This window comes from Salmo trutta, chromosome 12 (genome assembly GCF_901001165.1).
Source record: "Salmo trutta chromosome 12, fSalTru1.1, whole genome shotgun sequence".
Lineage (NCBI taxonomy): Eukaryota > Metazoa > Chordata > Actinopteri > Salmoniformes > Salmonidae > Salmo > Salmo trutta.
The window spans coordinates 90,799,819-90,821,023 of NC_042968.1; the positions used below are offsets into that span (position 1 = coordinate 90,799,819).

The 21,205-nt window shown below is 42.0% G+C and overlaps 1 protein-coding gene across 1 annotated transcript in view; it reads right to left on the reverse strand.

Moving 5' to 3' along the window:
• trpc4a (transient receptor potential cation channel, subfamily C, member 4a) overlaps positions 1–13,637 on the reverse strand; it is a 92,613-nt gene extending 78,976 nt beyond the window's left edge. The window contains exons 1-3 of the mRNA XM_029770340.1: positions 13,049–13,637; positions 5,270–5,499; positions 4,779–4,997 (exon numbers count right to left, since the gene is read on the reverse strand). Coding sequence (XP_029626200.1) covers positions 4,779–4,997; positions 5,270–5,428 — 378 coding nt within the window. The 5' untranslated portion in view covers positions 5,429–5,499; positions 13,049–13,637. The remainder of the gene's footprint in view (positions 1–4,778; positions 4,998–5,269; positions 5,500–13,048) is intronic.
• Positions 13,638–21,205: the final 7,568 nt, after the last annotated feature.

Consider the following 21,205-nt stretch of genomic DNA (forward strand, 5'->3'; position numbering starts at 1 on the left):
AGAGAGAGAGAGAGAGAGAGGGAGATGGAGATGGAGATGGAGATGGAGACAGCCAGAGAGAGCGGGTTATAAAGAGCGGGTTACAGAGAGAGCCAGGGGGAGAGAGTGGGAGAAAGAGCGAGACAGAAGGAGACGGAGCGAGCAAGAGAGAGAGCGAGGGTTACTGAGAGAGACAGAGAGAGAGCAACATAGTCTTCTTCAAACAGTAATCAGTAGCTTCATCTCTTGTTTCAAGTACACTACCTGGACAGGATGCTAGTCTATCTCCTGTTTCTGTAGTGTGCGTGAGGCAGCTTGATGTACAGTACACTACCTGGACAGGATGCTAGTCTATCTCCTGTTTCTGTAGCGTGAGGCAGCTTGATGTACAGTATACTACCTGGACAGGATGCTAGTCTATCTCCTGTTTCTGTAGCGTGAGGCAGCTTGATGTACAGTACACTACCTGGACAAGACGCTAGTCTATCGCAGGGCACTACCCCCAGTCTATCCCTTTAATGCTGAGTGCCAAGCAGAGACACATCGGGTCCCACTTTTACCGTCTTTGGTATGACTCTGCCAGGGATCAAAACTCCCAACCTTCCAATCTCAGGACGCACACTAACCACAAGGCCATTGAGTTGGTTTCCCACAGCTCTAAGTACAGACTCCTAAACATTTCCCCACACCTGTAAGTGATAGTGGCAGGTAGCCTTGAGGTTACTGGTTCGAATCCGCAAGCCGACAAGGTGAAAAATCTGTTGGTGTGCCCTTGAGCAAGGCTGATAACACCAATTGCTCAAGGAGCGCTGGACAATGGTGACCTTGGCTGTAACCCCACTCTCCAAGGGTGTCTCAGGGGGATCCACTGGGCACACACTGGTTGAATCAATGTTGTTTCCACGTCATTTCAATGAAAGTTCGCTGAACCAACGTGCAATTGATATTTGTTGGGAAGTGCAAGAAATACATGTCCATTTCACACTTGTACACGTGTGTAACAGGACTAGATGCTGTTGCGGGGGCCCCAGTAAAATTCCACGTGACTGTTGAGTCACGGTAATCTCCTCTTATGCACTCTGGGCCCAACTCGCTAACGGCATTTAAAAAAATAAAATTTAAAAACAGGTACTGGTACTCAGGGCTCTATTGTCCCTCTGACATCAGTGCAAATGCAATCTAAAATCACATCAAACACCAATCATCAAACAGTATCATGCTTCTAAAACTCACCTCACTGTGATCGATCAATTTGAAGAAAGAAGTTTTACAGCAGGTTGAAACTGAGTGGAAAACATGGTCGTTGTGGATGTTGTTTCTAAGCTTAACACAATGAAGTGCTTTCTTTTTTATTTATTTTTTATTTGAATTAACCTTTATTTATCTAGGCAAATCAGTTAAGAACAAATTCTTATTTACAATGACGGCCTAAGGTGATTAATTCAAAAATCCTCATATGCATAACTTTTTTAGGATAAGGGGCAGCATTCGGAATTTTGGATGAAAAGCATGCTCAAAGTACACTGCCTGCTACTCAGGCCCAGAAGCTAGGATATGCATATAATCGGTAGATCTGGATAGAAAACACTCTACAGTTTCTAAAACTGTTAAAATTATGTCTGTGAGTATAACAGCACTTATTTGGCAGGCGAAACCCCGAGGACAAACCATCCAGGAAATATTTTTTTGAGGTGACAGTGTTTTCAATGAGGTTTCTATGTGGATCTAGATTTCTAAGGCACTTGCTTGTAGTTCCTATCGCTTCCACTGGATGTCAACAGTCTTTAGAAATTGGTTGATGTTTTTCTTTTGAGTAATGAAGAAGTATGGCTGTTCAGAACAAGGGTCGAGTCTAGTGTACTGTTGTGTTTGGGGCGCGCGACCTGAAAGCTCACTCCACTTTGTTTTCGTCCGGTATTGAACACAGTTTATACCATCTTAAATTTGATCGATTATTTACGTTAAAAAAGACCTAAAGTTGTATTAGGAAAGTTGTTTGAAACGTTTGGATCTAGATTACAGGTAGCTTATTAGATATTTTGTAGTCATGTTGCGCGAGTTGGAACAGTGTTTTTCTGAATCAAATTCGCCAAATAAATGGACATTTTGGAGATATAACGACGGAATTTATGGAACAAGGACAGTTTATGATGTTTATGGGACATATTGGAGTGCCAACAGAAGAAGATCTTCAAAGGTAAGGCATGAATTATATCGTTATTTCTGAGTTTTGTGTCACGCCTGGCGGGTTGAATTATGATTGTCATGTGTTTGTTTGATGGGGTGCTGTCCTCAGATAATAGCATGGTTTGCTTTCACCGTAAAGCCTTTTTGATATCTGACACGGTGGCTAGATTAACAAGAAGTTAAGCTTTAATTTGGTATATTGCACTTGTGAATGTATGAAAGTTAAATATTTCACATATTTTGAGGGGAATTTCGCGCTCTGCCATTTCACCAGATGTTGTGAAACGTTCCGCTAGCGGAACCCCTAGCCGTAAAAGGATAATAGAGCTCATGCATATGGATAGACCTATTTATGAGCCCAAGCCCCCTCCACACACACAAAAAAAACACAGAATTAAATTAATGATTGAGCCGTTATAAAATACATAGCTTACCGTATATTACACATGGCAGAAAAACGAAGGGGAAAAAATGATTAAAGATTTGGTACATAATTGGTTTTGCCAATAGGCTACTCCAAAATTAAACTAATAATGTTTAATATCACCTTTCAGTGTGGACTGTATTATTAGGCATACTGGATGGACTGGTTACCTTATGCTACGCTCCAAACTTTCTAACCATGAATCTGGGAGAGCTTGAGGACGTATAGGCCTAGGCGATGCTATTGTTTCATTGATTGTGCAGGGCGGCTTACAGAGTTAGCCTACAATTATAGTGACTTTGTATTTGATATTTGAATAGCCAAGTTATAGGGAATTTTATATATTTTCTGAATTAATAAAGGACACGTTAATTAACTTTAGCTAAAGAATATTTCCCCACCATGCGTTTCCATCTCCTCCTCGCTCGCCTTCATTTATTTCTTGAGCGCGCAGAGAGAGAGGGGGCTGACAATAGTTTAATGAAATATGTTTTGTTGTGAAAACATGTTACTATCGATGTTCCCGAACTGATTTGAATTGGTTTCCCAAATGAAGTACTGGGTAGCTGCAGGAACAGGGTTGGAGATCCCATGGCATACAGAGTACTGGAAGCTGCAGGAACAGGGTTGGAGATCCCATGGCATACAGAGTACTGGAAGCTGCAGGAACAGGGTTGGAGATCCCATGGCATACAGAGTACTGGGAAGCTGCAGGAACAGGGTTGGAGATCCCATGGCATACAGAGTACTGGGAAGCTGCAGGAACAGGGTTGGAGATCCCATGGCATACAGAGTACTGGGAAGCTGCAGGAACAGGGTTGGAGATCCCATGGCATACAGAGTACTGGGTAGCTGCAGGAACAGGGTTGGAGATCCCATGGCATACAGAGTACTGGGAAGCTGCAGGAACAGGGTTGGAGATCCCATGGCATACAGAGTACTGGGAAGCTGCAGGAACAGGGTTGGAGATCCCATGGCATGCAGAGTACTGGGTAGCTGCAGGAACAGGGTTGGAGATCCCATGGCATACAGAGTACTGGGAAGCTGCAGGAACAGGGTTGGAGATCCCATAGCATACAAAGTACTGGGTAGCTGCAGGAACAGGGTTGGAGATCCCATGGCATACAGAGTACTGGGAAGCTGCAGGAACAGGGTTGGAGATCCCATGGCATACAGAGTTTGGGTGGGAATATCACCTGTTGTGCATGCTCGTCAAACAGTTGTTGATGGTGGAGTGAAGTAACCAGAGTAACCCACCTGGCATTATTGACAAACGAACCGACGGGAAAGCGTCCTCCATTTGCAATTTCAGTGCATAGGCCTACAGATTAAATTATTTTTTTTCCTGACGGTTTCATTTTATAAACGGGCCATTCATAATCGATTTGACATTTTATACTAGATTAAATTGGGAATAGTCTGATAGGTGAAAATATGATCACTTGATGAGAGAACAGCTGTGTAAAGCCTGAGACAAGGAACAGAGCGCAATATTTTTTTGCAACTTTCTCAAATCATCAATAGTCGCATCATGCAGCCCATTGATGTTTTCATTTCTAAGACATTCTAAGGTTTGTATCATTCACAACTAAAGATGCCTAAAAACTCTAAATCTAGCACATAAAGTAGGACCTATTTCAAATGATCACTTTTATGCTCAACATAGCCACTTCATATGCAACATAGTCATTTCATCGCTCCGGAATGGGAAAATGTTCCTTTTTATTCAGCTAAGCTCAATTATATTCTACTTACTATAAAATCATATACTATAAAATAATAGTATGGGACTCATACACATATATTGTCTGCTGAATGAACAAGCCTAGTCTATGGCATGGAGTATAGCCAGATAACATACAGTAGGCCAACTGATTATCTGCTCTTCTGAAATAAATTTTCTTCATATCACAATGTTTATTTAGACCTGACAAAAATAAATAATATACTTTTTTTAAATGTAGATGTTCCAAAGGCGAGCATTATCATCTCCATGACTCCATGATTGTATCCACGGAGGCATGGAGTTGCTAAACGTTGTTTATGTTCATTAACGGTCAATGACCATGAGACCCGGCAGTCTTTTGCGTGACAATAACCAGCTGACAAAATGACCGCCACAGCCCTAAACAGGACAAATGTAAAAGGCCCAACAATGTATTACTACTATCACCCCCCCCCCCCTTACCTGCATGCCTCCACTGGATTTCTTGTGGTTGAGAAGCAGTTCCACGGCCCCCACCACCTCCTTGCGGATGGCGTGCAGCAGAGCATCACCGACATACACGTTAAAGCTCAGCAGTAGTTCTATGATCTCCAGGTTCTCATTCTCTATGGCGATCAGCAGAGCTGTGCGGCCCAACGGGTCTATACAGTTAATGTTGATCTTGAAGTAGATCTCAGCCTCCTATGGAGAAGGGACAACGATATGATAACTCAGGGATGGTGTAACAATAATTGGGAAGGAATGATAATGGAAGTTCCGTATTACAATAATTATCATGGTAAGTTTGATAAACAACATTGAAGGTAAACTTATTTGAACTCTCTTTTGAAGAAGTTATTTCTTACATCAACCTTTAATCGAAGGTGCTGACCATCAATCCACCGAAAACTTCCACGCACACACGCATGTGCACACACACATACACACACACCTATCCGTCCGTCCATCCCTACCTCCAGAGCCTGTTTGACGCTGCCGTAGTCTCCCTTCTCCACGGTTCCCAGATAGGCCTTCTCCAGGGAAGACAGCTCTGACTCAGACCGGACGATCCGCAGAGGGATACGGTCCCGGTACGAAGAGCTGTCTGTCCGCCGGTAGTACAGCTGAGACATCTCACCTCACCTCAACTCAGCTTTTACGGCAGGTGCTGTTGTGGGTCCTGCTGTGGCTAGGGCATCACAGACTGTAGCGGGACAGAGAGGGTGTGAGAGGGGCAATGAGAGAAGCCCAAAAGATGCTGGGTGAGAAATATATTGAGAGATAAGGTTTAGGGTTGATATAATCAAGTATGACTTTATTAGTTGTGTATATTGTGTTGTATATTGATGGTTGACACAACCAAAACAAAAGGAGCAATAAAGAGAGAGAACGAGAGAAATAGAGATACAGGGAGGGAGAGAGAGAGATAGAGAGGGAGGGAGAGAGAGATAGAGAGGGAGGGAGAGAGAGAAAGAGGGAGTGAGAGAGACATAGTCCTGAGCAAATTTCGAATTGGCTTCTTACCAAAATACCATTTGACAGACCATGTATATACACTGAACACCCTTACTGACAGACAGACAGACAAACAAACAAACAAAGCAAAACAAAAGCAAAGTCTTCTCATGCTTGTTGATATCAAAAAAGCGTTTGACTCAATTTGGCATCAGGGTCTGCTATACAAATTGGTGGAAAGCAGTGATGGAAGAAAAACACATGATAATATAAACTGAATGTACACAAACAACAAGTGTGCAGTTAAAATTGGCATTAAACACACATTTCTTTCCTCCGTGGTGTGAGACAGGGATGCATCTTGAGCCCCACCCTCTTCAACATGTATATCACCCGACTAGAATCTGAAGTCAAATGTCTACTTTTTGCTGATGATCTGGTGCTTCAGTCCCCAACCAAGGAGGGCCTACAGCAGCACCTAGATCTTCTGCACAGATTCTGTCAGACTTGGGCCCTGACAGTGAGTCTCAGTAAGACAATAATAATGGTGTTCCAAATCAAAAATCAAATCAAATCCAAAAAAGGTCCAGTTGCCAGGACAACAAATAAAAATGCCTTCGAGCACAGAAGTAATTATACCTACCTCAGCCTAAACATCAACATCACAGGTAAGTTCCACAAGGCTGTGAATGATCTAAGAGGCAAGGCAAGAAGGGTCTTGCATACCATCAAAAGGAACATTAAAATCGACATCCCAATAAGGATCTTACTAAAAATACTTCAATCAGTTCTAGAATCCATTGCCCTCTGTGATTGTGAGGTCTGGGGTCCACTCACCAACTAAGAATTCACAAAATATGGGACAAACACCCAATTGAGACTCTGCATGCAGATTTCTGCAAAAATATACTTTGTGTACAACACAAAACACCAAACAATGCAGAGCAGAATTAGGACACGCAAAATCCAGAAAAATAGCCGTCAAATTCTACAACTACCTAAAAGGAAGCGATGCCCACATATTCCACCACAAAACCCTCACCTACAGAGAGACTAACCTGGAGAAGAGTCCCCTCAGCCAGCTGGTTCTGGGGCTCTGTTCACAAACACAAACAGACCCCACAGAGCCACAGGCCAGCAACACAATTAGACGCAACCAAATTATCTGAGAAAGCAAAAAAGATAACTTTTGACACACTAGAAAGAATCAACCAAAAACAGAGCAAATTGGAATGCTATCTGTCACTAAACACAGCGGCAAAATACCTGACCACTGTGACTGACCCAAAATTAATAAAATCCTTGACTATTTACAGACTCAATGAGCATTGCCTTGCTATTGAGAGAGGTCGCCATAGGCAGACATGACTCTCAAGAGAAGACAGGATATGTGCCCACTTTCCAACAAAATTAGATGCCAACTGAGCTGCACTTCCTAACCTCCTGCCAACTGTATGACCACATTATATTTCCCGCTGATCATACGGACCCACAAAGAATTTAAAATCAAATTAAACATTGATAAACTCTCATAGTGTCACATCCTGACCAGCAGAGGGAGCAATTGGATTAGTTTTGGTCAGGATGTGACAGGGTTTTTGTGTGTGTGTGAATGGTTGTTGGTGATTAGGACTCCCAATTGAAGGCAGGTATGTTGAGTTGCCTTTGATTGGGAGTCCTATATAGGAGTGTGTGTTTTTCTTTGGGGTTGTGGGTAATTGTTTCTTGTTTAGTGTGGTTGCACCTGACAGGACTGTTGGCTGTCAGTTTCCTTGTTTTTTTGTTTTTGTATAGTGTTCTTTCCAATTAAATTGAAGGATGAATACTAACTCTGCTGCATTTTGGTCCTTTCCTGAAGACAGCTGTGACACATAGCTGTAAGGTGAAATACCGCAGTGTGCAATTACAGAATTAATATTTGTGGCCCGTTGCCATGAGGAAAGAGCAATCAGTGGAGCACAAACATTGAAAATACCACCAATATTTATCTTTATTTATCTTCCCCCACTATTTGTACCTCAACAATTTGCACATTGCTTAAAGACTGTACATAGCTGATAATATAACACTTAAAATGTCTATCTTTTTAAAACCTTTTTGAGTGCAATGTTTACTGTTACAGTACATGTAATTCAATAGTAAAGGAATATGGCCACCAGCTATAGACTCATCTACCCCCTTAAAACATACAACCTTAACCAATAACACATCAATCACTATGTAGAATATGAACACGAACTACAGACTCATCTACCTCAAGAGCTAAAGATGTAAACCTTTCCTACGAGTATTATTATATTTATTGACTGATTGACTATGGCTTTTCCAAAATTGCCCAATGTTTCATTGTCAATTAGGATTCCAAGCAAATTTTACAACAGCTGTGGTGGTTATTTCTGTATTGTCAAATGAGGAGAGACAAATGTATCACACAAGTCAGAGTTATACTTAATCAAAAAATCTTTATTCACTTATTAATAAGGGAGAAGGTCACTACTTGCACACCGAGTGAATGGAGCGAGAGCTCGGCAATAATGAGGCTGGTCAACCCAACACTCTTGACTGTTGGGTTGAGGGCCCTGACACAAAGAATACAAATATATTTTATAGCAAAGATACACCCCCTTAGTCTACATGACAAACAACAGATGTGTGGAATGGGTCACAAGGTGAGACTTGACATATGAGAAAGGAGTATCCCAAGCCAGATAGCGTTTGCTACGAAGATTGTTCTCATTGTACAGAAACGAGAGTTTGGCCCCTTAGACAAACCCCTTAGACAGCTTGTGCATTTTTCTTAGCTCGACTCATTCTATGGCATAAATCAATTGTCAGCTCCAGATACCCCTATCTCAAGTAAAACCTATGTAATTGACCACACACCTAGACTATCTGCAGGAAACTGGAGTAGAAGCCATCCCTTTGCAAAAACACGGCCTTAGTAGAACAGAGATGTTTTACTATTTGTTAAGTATATATAAATGTTAACTATTAATATTAAACAAATCAGGTTAATAGGTGATTTTTCTCTCACACAGCAGCAGGCCTTTTATTTGTTGTTATTTTACCTTCATTTTACCAGGCAGGTCAAATAAGATGAAATACCTATTGAAAATGACAACCTTCACGTGTTGCCTACGCTACCGTTTTCCTTTGTAACATCGCTGAGGTGATTTTAGGACCTTTTTAACCTGTTTGGGATAGGGGGCAGAATTTTCACGGCCGGATATAAAACATACCCGATTTAATCTGGTTACTACTCCTGCCCAGAAACTAGAATATGCATAGAATTAGTAGATTTGGATAGAAAACACTCTAAAGTTTCTAAAACTGTTTGAATGGTGTCTGTGAGTATAACAGAACTCATATGGCAGGCCAAAACCTGAGAAGATTCCATACAGGAAGTGCCGTCTGACAATTTGTTGTCCTTCTGTGGCATCTCTATCGAAAATACAGCATCTGTGCTGTAACGTGACATTTTCTAAGGCTTCCATTGGCTCTCAGAAGGCGTCAGAAAGTGTAATGGGGTGTCTGCAGTCTCTGGGCGAAAAACAGCAGGAGTACTTGTGAGTGGTCAGGCAGGGAACAGTGACACTGAGATGCGCATTCACGAGACGACTCCATTTTTTTCTTTCAGCCTTTGAATGAATACAACGTCGCCCGGTTGGAATATTATCGCTATTTTACGAGAAATATAGCATAAAAATTGATTTTAAACAGCGTTTGACATGCTTCTAAGTACGGTAATGGAATATTTAGAAATGTTTTGTCACGTTTATCGTGAGTAATTTAGTAAATTCACCGGAAGTTTGCGGTGGGTATGCTAGTTCTGAACATCACATGCTAATGTAAAAAGCTGGTTTTTGATATAAATATGAACTTGATTGAAGAAAACATGCATGTATTGTATAACATAATGTCCTAGGAGTGTCATCTGATGAAGATCATCAAAGGTTAGTGCTGCATTTAGCTGTGGTTTTGGTTTTTGTGACATATATGCTTGCTTTGAAAATGTCTAAGTGATTATTTTTGGCAGGGTACTCTCCTGACATAATCTAATGTTTTACTTTCTTTCGCTGTAAAGCCTTTTTGAAATCGGACAATGTGGTTAGATTAACGAGAGTCTTGTCTTTAAAATGGTGTAAAATAGTCATATGTTTGAGAAATTGAAGTTATAGCATTTTTGAGGTTTTTGTATTTCGCGCCACGCTCTACCATTGGATATTGGTGAGGCGTTCCGCTAGCGGAACGTCTGTCTCTAACAGGTTTTAACTGGCATTAGCCTAATGCTCTACATAGGTTACTGGGGAGAATTCAGCAGTGACGTAGCGACTGTGGAGACTAACAGCCAGAACAGGATTTGAACCAGCAACTCAGTCTTTAAATGGCACAATCACTTATTCCAATAAGGTCCAGACCTCCCCACACAGTACCACGATTACACCTGTTGAAAGGAGCACACAGGTGGGCTAGGGACCCACCTTTTTGGTTGAAGAGTGCCAGGTGACTCGGCCTATATTGCTTCCGATTCAAAAGTTATCGGACATTTAATTAAGAAAATAATTAGCAAGTAACAAATTTGCCCAATTTTGTGTTTAAGCCTAATTGTGTTTGTATCTAAAACATAAATTATAACTTTTCAACGTTTTGAAACATATAAATATGTTGATTTGGTTCAACGAGTTGATAAAGCCCAATAAAAGGACCAAAGGAGCCCAACATTATTCCTTATAGTCCAAGGACCTTTGCAACCACAGATGGCCGCCAGATAATCTCCAGCTGATCTCTCATTAATTAAACCATCAATAGGTGCTAAAATCACCTGCACAGCTGATCTCCATTGCAACCATGATCCGCTCCATAAAGCTTAGCATATACTCCCCAGTCGAAACAGCTTGCGCATATATTATGGAAACATTTACTGATGTTTTTGTTCGTTTTGGTGTTTGGCAGGTTTTTTTTTGTTTTTTTTTTGCTGTTCGAGAACACGTTTTTTTCTTGAGGCAAGCTGAAGTTCAGTAGCCGAAGTCTACACCCCTTCATTAACAGGCAGAGCTTAAAGGGATACTTTCGGATTTTGGCAACGAGGTCCTTTATCTACTTCCCCAGAATCAGATGAACTAGTGGATACAATTTGTATGTATTTGTGTCCATTATGAAGGAAGTTAGAGTTAGGTTTGCAAGACAATGCTAACCATCATAGATACCCATAGACTTCCATTCATTGCGCCAAAGCTAGTTAGCATCCCAGCTAGCACAGTGGATCTGGGGCGATTCCGGCTGAAAGTCGGGGCACTCGGCTGAGAGTCAGACTCGGCCGATGTCATATGGCCCGAGTCTGGGCTGCCTTCAGCAGTATTACTTATGGCTAGGATGTGAGGATTGAGCTCGGGCCGATTCCGGTGTGAGTTATCTGGCCCAAATGTGTTACTTGGGGCTCGGGCCGATTGGGGCTACTCTCTGGCAGATGATTGCACAAGCTGCTTTATATAACTAACATTTCATTATTTATTTTTCCACATTTTCTAATTATTTATGATAAAAAACATACAATTAAGATTTAAATGAAATTCATTAAGAATTCTGCGTAGTATTTTTGTATTTTCATACTTTGTGCAAGGCAAAAGATAAACATTAAAACCTTCACAGATGGAACCTCCCCAGTGACAAAGCGGTCCAAGACACTGAGTCGCTGTGCAAACTGCGCTGCTACAGATGCTGGTTTGAGACCCGTGCCGGCCACGACCGGGAGATCCATGAGGCGACACACAATTGGCCCAGTGTCGTCCGAGTTAGGGGAGGGTTTGGCCGGACGGGATGTCCTTGTCCCATTGCGCTGTAGCGACTCCTGTGGCAGGCCAGGCGCATGCATATTGACACGTCACCATGTGTATGGTGTTTCATCTGACACAAAATGTTTTTCTTGTGGATGGGTATAATTTGTATGTATAAAATAGTAATATTTAAAATGACTAAATCAGGTAATTTTGTATACATTTATTTAAATTTGCATCAGGCCCCTTCTGGGGGGATTCTGGTAAGATGCCGTTGTCACGTCCTGACCATAGAGAGCTCGTATTTTTCTATGGTAGAGTAGGTCAGGGCGTGACTGGGGGGTTTTGTCTAGTTTAAATGTTCTATGTTTTGGTTCTAGTTTCTTTTTTCTAGGTTGGGATTTTTGTATGATCCCCAATTAGAGGCAGCTGGTCATCGTTGTCTAATTGGGGATCATATTTAAGTAGTTGTTTTTCCCACCTGTGTTTGTGGGAGATTATTTTGAGTTAGTGCATGTTGCACCTCTGTCGTCACGGTTTGTGTTTTGTTTGTAGTTTATTGTTTGTTTTGCTAAGTTTCACATTAAAATAAAAGATGTGGAACGATACGCACGCTGCGCCTTGGTCTCCTTCCTACGACGTACGTGACAGCCGGTCAAAGTCGGTAGATGGAAACTGCCCGATGTTCTTGGGCTGTTTCTGGGCAGTCATTCATTTTGATTCCGACACCCGATTCCGGGCCGATTTAATCCGTTTCGGCCAACCGGAAGAGGGCCGCTTCAGGGACGATTCCTCATTGGCTCGAGAAAATACCTTTAACTTCCATCATACTGGACAGAGATTTACAAATGGTATCCACAAGTTTATCTAACTCTGGGAAAGTGGATAACGGGCCTCATTGCCAAAATCATGAAGTATCCCTTTAAATAGATGCTCTGTTTAGAGGGGAATTGACTCTAAACAGCCAAATACTCCATTTGAACATGAATCGATGCTCAATTGTGGTATGGTTCAAGAAACATAAAGCCCTCTACTTTCATATCACATCAAAATAATTTCACAAACACACATATACACTTACAATTCACTGTTTTAACACAGTTGCAGCCGATAGTATTATTCAGTGACAACACGTTTGTAGCGTCCGTCTTCCGTGTACATACAGGTGTTCAGAGACTCAGATAATCAGATTAGCACAAATAGTCGACTTTCCGTAAACAAGCGCTGTTACATGGAGATATGGCTGTGGGGGAACACTAACCCTAAAAAAGAATTCATATGGAGCCAGAAGTGGGTGAAGCTAACTGCTGAAAACTCTATGGATAAGGCAGAATGCCGCCTAGCGTTTTCCAGAGCTACCCTAGTCGGAGACATATCGGCACGCACCGGTGCGCAGTGCACGCACATTTTATTTTAACTCCATCGCCAGTTCCTTCTTTAACGATGCGAACCCACAAATAGCCTAGAAAACATTATTTTTAGACTGTGTATGTTGACTCAAAGTAAATAAAACATATAACTCACATTTCGCCTTGGATGTTGGGGATATATCAATTGAATCCACATAGAAAGATGCCTCTTCTTTCCAAGGCTATTCCGCGTTTAGGGAATGCAACAACTGGTTTACAAAACAACAACAAAAATAACTATGGTTGTATTCCGTATTTAGGTACTAAACGAATAACCTATAACAATCCGTGTTCTATAAGAGGACTTCACGTCATCGAATCCTTGATGATAAATGATGGTTTATCTTCAGAGTAGCCTATATTCTACTTTATTCCGTTTGAGTAGAGGACATCCCTTAACAGAGCACAGTTGTTTTTCTTCATAATCTCTTCTCTTTTTCCCTTTAGAAAGAGACAGAAATGGTGCAGCCTATAGCGCAGAAAAACTGGGACACACAAGATGGAAAGCCGGCGCAGCGCGCATAGAAAAACGATGAAGTGAACTCTTGTCAATGTTGCAGGACATGTAACCTACTTCTGTACGATTACAACTGTTTGCAAATAGCCTCTGGTTATATTCTCTTATCCTCTCTTTATCCAGCCGCTCCTTTACACCTGTTGTTGGGAGGAAGCGAACCGAACCGAAGCGCTGCGGGTATAAACTAATAACGCGAGGTCTCAGAGACCCTGGATTCCACTCTGCCTGCCTGTGGATGCGCGCTGGTGCGCTCCGTGCAAACTGCGAAGACGTTGTGCGCATAGGGACACTCACACACACGCACGCACGCCCCTAACACACAGACGTTTAGCTTTAATTCAATAACACGTATTGTAACGTCAACGAACATTTTATGAAAACAACAGGAAAGTGCATTACAGAACAGGCTTAATTAGGATTTGAAGAACATGACATTCAATTATTTTAAGTCAAATAATAGTTTCAGAATATTTTCTTTAATGATTGTGTGACATGTTGGTCTGATAAATTATGTTATTCACTATCAAAACATGTACATTACTATTTTGAGGCAACAGTGAATCGAATATTCTGCTTGTGTGCTTGTCATGGAAAATGTTGTCTTCCACTGTGTGGTAAAAATCCCGTGTTGTTGACAGAGAATTAATGAGGCTTTTCTCAATTTTAATTTCTAACATGTGCACTTCACCTCTTTAGTCTAATTAGAACTACATAACAGGTCATTAGAACTCTATAACAGGTCATTAGAACTCTATAACAGGTCATCAGAACTCTATAACAGGTCATTAGAACTCTATAACAGGTCATCAGAACTCTATAACAGGTCATTAGAACTCTATAACAGGTCATTAGAACTCTATAACAGGTCATTAGAACTATATTACAGGTCATTAGAACTATATTACAGGTCATTAGAACTATATTACAGGTCATTAGAACTATATTACAGGTCATTATAATTATATTACAGGTCATTAGAACTATATTACAGGTCATTAGAACTATATTACAGGTAATTAGAACTCTATTACAGGTCATTAGAACTATATTACAGGTCATTAGAACTCTATAACAGGTCATTAGAACTATATTACTGGTCATTAGAACTCTATAACAGGTCATTAGAACTATATTACTGGTCATTAGAACTCTATAACAGGTCATTAGAATTATATTACAGGTCATTATAATTATATTACAGGTCATTATAATTATTACAGGTCATTAGAACTATATTACAGGTCATTAGAACTATATTACAGGTCATTATAATTATATTACAGGTCATTAGAACTATATTACAGGTCATTAGAACTATATTACAGGTAATTAGAACTCTATTACAGGTCATTAGAACTATATTACAGGTCATTAGAACTCTATAACAGGTCATTAGAACTATATTACTGGTCATTAGAACTCTATAACAGGTCATTAGGACTATATAACAGGTCATTAGAACTCTATAACAGGTCATTAGAATTATATTACAGGTCATTAGAATTATATTACAGGTCATTACAACTATATTACATGGATTAAAAGATATACACAAAGGACACATCAAAACTCTCTTTCGTTCTCGTTCTCTTTCGATATGTGAGTTACATATATAGATGATAGAAGCAGTGTGCCAGGAGAGAGAAGGAGGGGGCGTGCAGACAGGAGAGGGGAGAGTGCTGCAGGAGAGAGAGCGATAGAGAGAGGAAGGTTTCTGTCTCTCCCGCCTCTCCTCTCTACTGAATAGCACTTCATCAAATGCTTGGAAAACTAATAGGGCTCTTCGGCACACACACACACACACACACACACACACACACACACACACACACACACACACACACACACACACACACACACACACACACGTCTGTCTGTCTGTCTGTCTGTCTGTCTGTCTGTCTGTCTGTCTGTCTGTCTGTCTGTCTGTCTGTCTGTCTGTCTGTCTGTCTGTCTGTGTCAAAAATCTGAAATGTGTACCCCAAGAGCAACAATTCATCTGTTGCTGCCTTCTCTCTCTCACCCAGGAGGACTAAGTAAGTAACGATTCAACTTGAATGAGATTTTGTGGACATGGATACAGTACATGACCCAAAACAGATCCCCATTACAATCAACACAGAAGCATATATTATGATATTTCTGGATTTACGTGAAGGAGCAGTCTAAAGTAACGAAGAAAGCTATAAATAGCGTTTGGGAGTAAATTCTTCTCCCGTAGAAGGTCCTTGTGGCTTGATCTGAGTGGACAGTTAACAATATCCCGTAAGCGCTCTCTCTCTCTCTCTCTCTCTCTCTCTCTTTCCTCAGAGGGAAAACAAACCAGTGCATTCATTCCTCTGAGGCTAGAATAATAACACAACAGATGACGCCCTCCCAACACTTCACTGTCTCCTTGACCCTTTGTGATTAATTCATGTCATCAAATTGAAAGATTTATGTTAATTAAAATAAAATACCAGACTAGACCTGCCAGGGTTTCTCTGTAGAATTACTCTGAGGGTTCATTAATAACCTAACACACCAGATGATATCCTTCCAGGATGGGTCCAGCTTTACTGTCAATAGACCCCAGATGTTGTCCCTCCAAGGCTGGGTCCAGCTTTACTGTCAATAGACACCAGATGTTGTCCCTCCAAGGCTGGGTCCAGCTTTACTGTCAATAGACACCAGATGATATCCTCCCAGGCTGGGTCCAGCTTTACTGTCAATAGACACCAGATGTTGTCCCTCCCAGGCTGGGTCCAGCTTTACTGTCAATAGACACCAGATGTTGTCCCTCCAAGGCTGGGTCCAGCTTTACTGTCAATAGACACCAGATGTTGTCCCTCCAAGGCTGGGTCCAGCTTTACTGTCAATAGACACCAGATGTTGTCCCTCCAAGGCTGGGTCCAGCTTTACTGTCAATAGACACCAGATGTTGTCCCTCCAAGGCTGGGTCCAGCTTTACTGTCAATAGACCCCATATGTTGTCCCTCCAAGGCTGGGTCCAGCTTTACTGCCAATAGACACCAGATGTTGTCCCCCCCAGGCTGGGTCCAGCTTTACTGTCAATAGACACCAGATGATGTCCCTCCAAGGCTGGGTCCAGCTTTACTGTCAATAGACCCCAGATGTTGTCCCTCCCAGACTGGGTCCAGCTTTACTGTCAATAGACACCAGATGATGTTCATCCCAGGCTGGGTCCATCTTTACTGTCAATAGACACCAGATGATGTTCATCCCAGGCTGGGTCCACTTTACTGTCAATAGACACCAGATGATATCCTCCCAGGCTGGGTCCAGCTTTACTGTCAATAGACACACGTCAATATCGACATCAAGTGATCAAACGTTAAAACCTGTTGGGGCTAGGGGGCAGTATTTGCACGGCCGGATAAAAAATGTACCCGATTTAAACTGGTTACTACTCTTGCCCAGAAACTAGAATATGCATAGATTTGGATAGAAAACACTCTAAAGTTTCTAAAACTGTTTGAATGGTATCTGTGAGTATAACAGAACTCATATGGCAGGCCAAAACCTGAGAAGATTCCATACAGGAAGTGCCATGTCTGACAATTTGTTGTCCTTCTGTTGCATCTCTATCGAAAATACAGCATCTGTGCTGTAACGTGACATTTTCTAAGGCTTCCATTGGCTCTCTAAAGCCGCCAGAAAGTGGAATCGGGTGTCTGCTGTCTCTGGGCAAAGAACAGCAGCAGAATTTGTAAGTGGTCAGCCTGGGGACAGTGAGACTGAGATGCGCATTCACGAGACTACTCCATTTTTTTCTTTCAGCCTTTGAATGAATACAACGTCGCCCGTTTGGAATATTATCGCTATTTTATGAGAAAAATCACATAAAAAATGATTTTAAACAGCATTTGACATGCTTCTAAGTATGGTAATGGAATCTTTTGAATTTTTTTGTCACGAAATGCGCTCGCACGTCATCCTTCGGATAGTGACCTGAACGCACGAACAAAACGGAGCTATTTGAATATAACTATGGATTATTTGGAACCAAAACAACATTTGTTGTTGAAGTAGAAGTCCTGGGAGTGCATTCTGACGAAGAACAGCAAAGGTAATCAAATCTTTCTAATAGTAATTCTGTGTTTAGTGAGCCCCAAACTTGGTGGGTGTCAAAATAGCTAGCCGTGATGGCCGAGCTATGTACTCAGAATATTGCAAAATGTGCTTTCGCCAAAAATATATTTTAAAATCTGACACCGCGATTGCATAAAGGAGTTCTGTATCTATAATTCTTAAAATAATTGTTATGTATTTTGTCAACGTTTATCATGAGTAATTTAGTAAATTCACCGGAAGTGTTCGGTGGGTATGCTAGTTCTGAACATCACATGCTAATGGAAAAAGCTGTTTTTTATATAAATATGAACTTGATTGAACAAAACATGCATGTATTGTATAACATAATGTCCTAGGAGTGTCATCTGATGAAGATCATCAAAGGTTAGTTCTGCATTTAGCTGTGGTTTTGGTTTTTGTGACATATATGCTTGCTTTGAAAATGGCTGTGTGATTATTTTTGGCAGGGTACTCTCCTGACATAATCTAATGTTTTGCTTTCGCTGTAAAGCCTTTTTGAAATCGGACAATGTGGTTAGATTAACGAGAGTGTTGTCTTTAAAATGGTGTAAAATAGTCATATGTTTGAGAAATTGAAGTTATAACATTTTTGAGGTATTTGTATTTTGCGCCACGCGATTCCACTGGCTGTTGACTACATTTACATTACATTTTAGTCATTTAGCAGACGCTCTTATCCAGAGCGACTTACAGTAGTGAATACATACATTTCAATTCATTTCATACATTTTTTTTTCTCATACTGTCCTCCCGTGGGAATCGAACCCACAACCCTGGCGTTGCAAACACAATTGCAAACACCATGCTCTACCAACTGAGCCACAGGGAGCAAGCGTCCCAGCTAGCCCATAGAAGTTAACTTGCTATTTTAGCTAGTTATATGTCATACCATACGTCACACTTCTTCTGCCCCCTCTTCATATCCAATTGGAACATAAGGCTGCTGTGAGAGGACGCCATTGAATGGACATGAACCACAATGGCTGACATTATCATCCTGCTCTGGACATTTGAGCGTTTAATAGGATCTCTATGCTAACTGATCTTTGTAGTCCCTACAGTTCTGTTACTACTGATGTGACAACAGAATCAACAGGCTAACTGATCTCTGTAGTCCGTACAGTTCTGTTACTACTGATGTGACAACAGAATCAACAGGCTAACTGATCTCTGTAGTCCCTACAGTTCTGTTACTACTGATGTGACTACAGAATCAACAGGCTAACTGATCTCTGTAGTCCCTACAGTTCTGTTACTACTGATGTGATTACAGAATCAACAGGCTAACTGATCTCTGTAGTCCCTACAGTTCTGTTACTACTGATGTGACTACAGAATCAAAGACATGACTAGCAGGCAATGCCTTGTGTATACTTTGGCTCTGTCTGAATACCCATCCTTGCATCCTAAATAGTAAGCTGTTTGATTATGCAAAAAAATTGTATGCAACATTTAAAAATTTTGACAAAGGTTTAAATGCTAGGATGTTATACTAATTTCTGCTCTTCGTCTGTATAGTTGTCACGTCCTGACCAGTAAAAGGGGTTATTTGTCAATGTAGTTTGTTTTGTGAGGGCGTGGCAGGGGGTGTTTGTTTTGTGTGGTTCGGTGTTTTTGGTTTATGCTCTATATTTTCTATTTCTATGTGTATTTATGACAGAACCACCCACCAAACAAGGACCAAGCAGCAGGGATTGGAGCACCAAACAAGGACCAAGCAGCGGGGATTGGAGCACCGAAGAGAAGGATGGACGTGGGAGGCAATACAACGTTTCTGGGAGAGGAAACTAAGGGAGCTAGATGAGGCTGAGGCATCCCCCCCAAAAAATTTGAGCCAACTCCCCGTGCTTATTATGGGGAGCGACGGATCAAGCAAGCACCTTGTTATGCGGAGATACGCACTGTGTCGCCCATACGCGTGCACAGTCCGGTGCGGTCAACAAGGGCTCCGCAGCGTTGCCAGGCGAGAGTTGGCCGGCAGCCAGGGAGAAGTGCGCCGGCGCAGCGCATCTGGCCACCAGTGCATCTCCTCGGTCCAGTTTACCCTGTTCCTGCTCCTCGCACTAGCCCTGAGGTGCGTGTTACTAGTCTGGCGCCTCCTAAGCCAGCCGCACACATCAGGCCTCTAGTGCGCCTGCCCAGTCCAGTACGTCCTGTTCCTGCTCCGCGCACTCACCCTCCAGTGCGCCTCCATAACCCGGTACAGCCAGTGCCTGCTGTGAGCACTCGGCCTCCAGCGACGCTCTCCAGTCTGCAGCCTCCAGCGACGCTCCTCACCCCGGAATCTCTAGCGACGCTCCCCAGTCTGCAGCCTCCAGCGACGCTCCTCAGCCCTGAGCACCAAGCGACGCTCTTCAGCCCTGAGCCTCCAGCGACGCTCCTCAGCCCTGAGCCTCCAGCGACGCTCTTCAGCCCTGAGCCTCCAGCGACGCTCCTCAGCCCGGAGTCTCCAGCGACGCTCCTCAGCCCAGAGCCTCCAGCGACGCTCCCCAGCCTAGAGTCTACGGAACGGGAGCTACGCCCAGAGCCACCTCCTTAGTGGGAGGATTGGGAAGGGGGGGTGTAGCACCGGGACCATCGTTGACGGTGGCCACCCTCCCTTTATCAGAGCTTTTAAACTAAATACGAAACCACCTTTAGATTTCTGTCGGCACCTGGGAGTCAGGATGTGGCTGCATTATTGATGCCATGTTAATCAGGCCTTTTGATATGAGCTAATTGTTTTAGTTTTGTAGGCTAGACTACCTATTTAATTTATAGATCAAGCCTTAGCAGTCATTCTTATCTCGTTCTCAACGAACAGTGCTTTAGTTTATTATGCTGCTCTTCAGCTGTTCTGAAATTTGCAACGCACCCGACTGTCCTCGTTTGTCTGTGCAACAGCCTTTTGATTTGAACATTTGATAAGTTTTGGTGTGTGTGTGTGTGTGTGTGTGTGTGTGTGTGTGTGTACAAGGCTATTTGATTTAATATACTGTATATGTTACAGCGCTTTGGGTTCTCTAATAAATATGTTGAAATGGAACCAGATGATCTGTTTCTGTCTTCAGTCCTTTTTAAATAGGAACGATGAGCTATGTGGTCAACTACGGTATAGGACAAATGTGATAGTCTTCCTATAACCAGTCTGAGTAAGCCTATAACTCCACTCAAATGTGATAGTCTTCCTATAACCAGTCTGAGTAAGCCTATAACTCCACTCAAATGTGATAGTCTTCCTATAACCAGTCTGAGTAAGCCTATAACTCCACTCAAATGTGATAGTCTTCCTTTAACCAGTCTGAGTAAGCCTATAACTCCACTCAAATGTGATAGTCTTCCTATAACCAGTCTGAGTAAGCCTATAACTCCACTCAAATGTGATAGTCTTCCTTTAACCAGTCTGAGTAAGCCTATAACTCCACTCAAATGTGATAGTCTTCCTATAACCAGTCTGAGTAAGCCTATAACTCCACTCAAATTCTATTCAGAGTTTAGAGTAATTAATCAAATTGGAAATGAGCTATCATCAGGCTAGTTAATGCCATGCATGTCTGTTGAATTTGGAAATATCCACCTGCACTCGCCCCCCCCCCCCTCCCACCTACTCAGCCAAGCAGGAACCCCTGCTGAATTGCAGCCGTGGCATACTGCGTTCCTTTTACTAAACAGTACGTGCTA